The sequence below is a fragment of the Eremomyces bilateralis genome (genome assembly GCF_010015585.1).
Source record: "Eremomyces bilateralis CBS 781.70 unplaced genomic scaffold P152scaffold_52, whole genome shotgun sequence".
NCBI classification, from domain to species: domain Eukaryota; kingdom Fungi; phylum Ascomycota; class Dothideomycetes; order Eremomycetales; family Eremomycetaceae; genus Eremomyces; species Eremomyces bilateralis.
The window spans coordinates 5,382-9,736 of record NW_022985118.1 but is presented as its reverse complement, the minus strand read 5'-3'; the positions used below and the strand labels follow the sequence as shown (position 1 = coordinate 9,736).

Below are 4,355 nucleotides of genomic sequence, written 5' to 3'. Positions count from 1 at the left end.
TCGTTCCTCCAGGCACTCTTCGCGATGACTCGATCATAAAGCTAGAGTACAATATCCATCATCTGTGACATATAGAAGCAGCCTTTTCGAAATTACGGAAATACTTTGCCAACGACTGACCATCTCAAATATGCCAGTTAGTTGATTCTCCAGCCCCGCGGAGCTGCGATCCAATTCTCTAGCCGAAATCTCAACGTGTCAGTGCAGTCTGCAGGCGGTGTTATTTCTATTATCGTCGATTCCAGGTTTTAGCGGGCAGTATCTGCGTTGGAATGAAATCATATCAGCTGAACTGGAGACATGATCCTGGAGTCTGATCAACATCGCATAGAGTCGTGTGATTTTTCAATATTTGAACCAAACATCTGGTTCTGGTTCACTGCCCACAGCTGTGACACATTTTACGATAATCATGACGTTCTGTCTCAAATCCAGCATGTAGATATTTAAAGAGCCCAAGATTATACGATACAAGACCAGATTTCCTACAGCTCGATTTATTTCCTTGCACAACTTGGATTCAGAGACTTTCTTCCTTTCTACTCACACAACCTCCGAGCCTATACTCAAGATGTCTACCACTGCTCCCATGATGTCTACTGCTGCGGAGGGACCCACTGCTACCTTGAAGTCTACTGCAGTGGAAGGAGTCTACGTCCCACCTCCAGGGTTCCGATTTCGCCTACAATCCAAGGACAGCGGTCGTGTCCTCGTTGGAAATGGCGAGGATGACGACTGGAGGGTCACAAACTATGGCGGTGGTAAGGTGTACGACGACCAATGGTTCACTCTCCGCGCCATAGACGGTCATCCTTCGGACGAGTACTACCTCCAAAGCGCCGATGACCGCAATGGCGGCAGAGTCGTCTTCAGCCGGCAGCTTTACCCGGGACTGTATGGCGAAGTTGGACTCTACACAACAGACCACAAAGATCAGCACTTCAAGATTGAGCCTGGCACCGGGGACAAGCGGGATTATTTCCGTCTGATTGGGCCGCATACAAAAAGAGTCATATTCTCTAGAGATGAACTTGTCAGCAACTATGAACTCTCGGGAGGGCCACACAACGACCATTACTTCAAGTTCTTGTACGAAGACACCGTTTTCGACCGCGTGGAATATGACATCGATCATGCCACAGTTACTCCACAAGACCCTGTTCTATTTACGAACACTGTCACGAATGAGACCGATGCCTCGAATGAACTGGAGGTAGACATGAGGCGTGGAGCGTCGGAAGTTGTGTCGTTTGAGGAACAGCACGGCATTAACATTACGGAGACCGTCACCACTGGCTTTGGGATTCCCGGGATTGTGGATGGCGAGGTCACAACGGGATTCGAACAGACTAATAACTTCACGTTTGGACGGAGCAATACCATCACCTACGAGGTCGGCTCAAGTCTCCAAGTTACTGTTCCTCCTCATTCCATCCAAAAGGTGGAAGCCACGCTGAGTCACAGTACGATTGACTTGCCCGCTCGGATCTATTCAAAGTCGAAGACGTTGGGTATTGAGGTTGTTACTGATGCCATTTACCATGGTACGCCTTACTATGACATCAGTTATCGAGTCTTGGAACCCGAACCTTGGCCTTGAGATGGCTGATCGTATTGTGTTTTGGAGAGTATGGAACATGCTCTATCCCTACATTTGTCTGTCTCATTCTTCGACTCCAATATGTAGTAGTTTACAGATGTTACAAAATGGTGTCTGGACAGAATCACAAAATGAGTTTGCTTCCATAGAAGGGTCAACTTGAATACTACTAGTAGCTTCAAATTTTTAGTCCTGTGAAAGCGGGCACGGCACACCCTAAGCACCTCACTGTGTCTTCCAGCAAAGTTGGCCTTGCTGGCTTGGTGCCTTTTCCCAGCAGCACCATAATCCATTCTCTTCGAACTTATCCTCGATCCTTCACCCGCCATGACGTCGGTATCCAGCTCCGCGCAAGGGCACGCAGACTCAAATCGCTCAAAACTGGTACCTACCACGTCGAAACCTGTGAGACATCATAGCGAAAGCCATCTGGAACGGTTTACCGGAGCCGAACTGGGAGAGCCATGACCCGCACTCTCGAGCGCAAGCAGCGGTTCTGACTCTGACGACCACCGGATACAGAAACATCATCAACGCCCGAAAATGCCCGATATGAACCTTACTAAGAGGTTCAACCATACTAACATTGACTGGTCAGTGATAGAAAAACAACCTTGTCGGGTGGGGAGAGCTCTTCCGAAGCGGTAAGAAAGTTAGGCTGAACATATTGTTCAAGTACGTGGACTCTCAGCCATCCGCTGGCACGTCGAAACGAGGATCTAAGCGAGGCTCGTCTGCAACAAAGCGTATCCTCGCTGATCGTGCCGCACAGTTGAATGCAGAGGAGGATAGCAGCGGTCACCCATCGGTCTAGCGACAAGTATATGCTCTGTTCCGATGCACTGGTCCCCCATGCGATCTCGAGCCTTACTGCTGGTGCGCCCTGGTGAGCATGAAACGCTATAAACTACGAACATGCCATCTTAAAGCTATCATCGATTGGACAGTAGAGGGTAACCCAGTGCAGAGCCATGATGATGTTTCTTAGCAAGTCCGGGACCAGCTCGTGCACGAGGAGCAGCAACGACTCGAACGGCAGCGAAGCGTACCGGCTAACGCTACGTCCCGAATATTCAGTCGACGTGTATTCCCTTACACGCCTACGCCCACGGGGTTGTAACAAATTGCCTTCTGTCCGTTCTGCCCCCAGAAAGTTCATTTAACGCCCTCTCTCGTGCTATTGACGCGTAGCAGTTGCATGTGTTGCGTCCGTCGAGTCGCGTGAAGGGGGATTCCGTTGATGTATATAACCGTGCGTGGAAGGAACGAGGACGGAAGGACGAGGCAGGGCGGTAAGGACGAGATGATGAGGAGGACGAGATGATGAGAGGACGAGATGATGAGGAGGCCGAGATGATGAGAAGGACGAGATGATGAGAAGGACGAGATCACCGTAACCTGTCATGTTGCCAAGCCATTCTCTCCGCGGAGCTCCTCTCTCCTCGGAGCGACGTTTTACTACGAGAAATCGCAAATGCTCCTTGGACTTGCGTATAACTCAATTTATAAAATTTAAGATTTATTTGTATCTAGATGCATTGTACAATAAGTGTCCCCGTTTTTCCCCCTTTGAGGACGAGCCTGGTACCTCAGCTTGTGGCCGTGTACTCCTCATCTTCGACTTCCGCTTTCGTGGGAAGTCTGATGCTGGCCTCATAATTGGTGGAGGGTAGCACTTATCCTGAATCGATAAGTAACTTGTCTGTGGCGGATAAAGGGTACTCACCATGAAATCCTAGATTGGAATCGGAATCAATGACTTGGTAAGGGAGTTAAAGGCATAGCAATTTTTTTCCTCCAATAATGAACAGAAATGCTTCTGCTCCGAAATCACCGAGTTCGCTGGTGCTACTCATAATGGTCTTGACTCTTTTCTCGAAGTTCTCGTTGATCCTATGTCGTTTCGGCTTATCACTCGTGTCAGTAGCCATCTTTGCTGAGTTACAATGATGATGTGGGCGGGACTTCCACAGTCCTATGTCTATAGAAAAGTAGACGCTTGTGGCCCATTTCCGGGACCGCGTCTGGACCCAAACGTAGCCGTCTGGTTTGGGACCCTCTCTAATTATAGCTTTGATTAGTTCCGCCAACTCGAGTTGCCATTTGTGCACCTACAGTTATGTGTCTGTCAGCTTTGATGAGATTCCAGCAAGAATACGCGAGGTTCGAAAGGCAGCCAAGACTATGACGCAGCACAAATCTGACAACATAGTAGTACATTCGGGACTAGAGAAATGAAGATCAACTTCGCCTACAGTATAGCGGTGCTCGCTCAGCTCGAGACGAGATTATCTTGTTCATGCCTTATTCATGCCTTGAGGAACAGAGAGACGAAAGGGCTACACTAGAGGCAAGGAATCACCTGTTGATTGGTTTAGACGTGTTAATCGACCACGGAAACAATAGGTTTTCCGACAGAAGGAATGAGATGTGTAAGAGTCTCACTGTCGGGAATCTCCAATCGTGAGGCAAACATTGAATTGTTGCTATGAAGGAGGAATCTATCTAAGGTGTGCGAGGCGTTTATCTGTTCTGGTGTTTACAGAGCAAACGGGCCACAAGGCCACAAGGCATCCAGGTCTGCGGACCTCTGATCCATCACAAGATGCTTATATTTGGGAAAGGTAGAAAACTGTCGCAGACCAAGGTTTCATCTAAGAGAGCTCGAGGCTACAAACTGCATTAATAAACTTGCCACGAATCTCATATATCTGGAGGGCCAGGGGACCAGGCATTGACATAAGAACACGCAACT

The 4,355-nt window shown here is 48.7% G+C and overlaps 1 protein-coding gene across 1 annotated transcript; it reads left to right on the top strand.

Annotated features, from left to right (window-relative positions):
• Positions 1-571: 571 nt before the first annotated feature.
• P152DRAFT_517948 (uncharacterized protein) lies at positions 572-1,600 on the top strand (the record flags this gene model as incomplete). Its single annotated transcript, XM_033683041.1, has 1 exon — positions 572-1,600. The coding sequence occupies one exon, from the start codon at positions 572-574 to the stop codon at positions 1,598-1,600; it is 1,029 nt and encodes a 342-aa protein (XP_033529544.1).
• Positions 1,601-4,355: the final 2,755 nt, after the last annotated feature.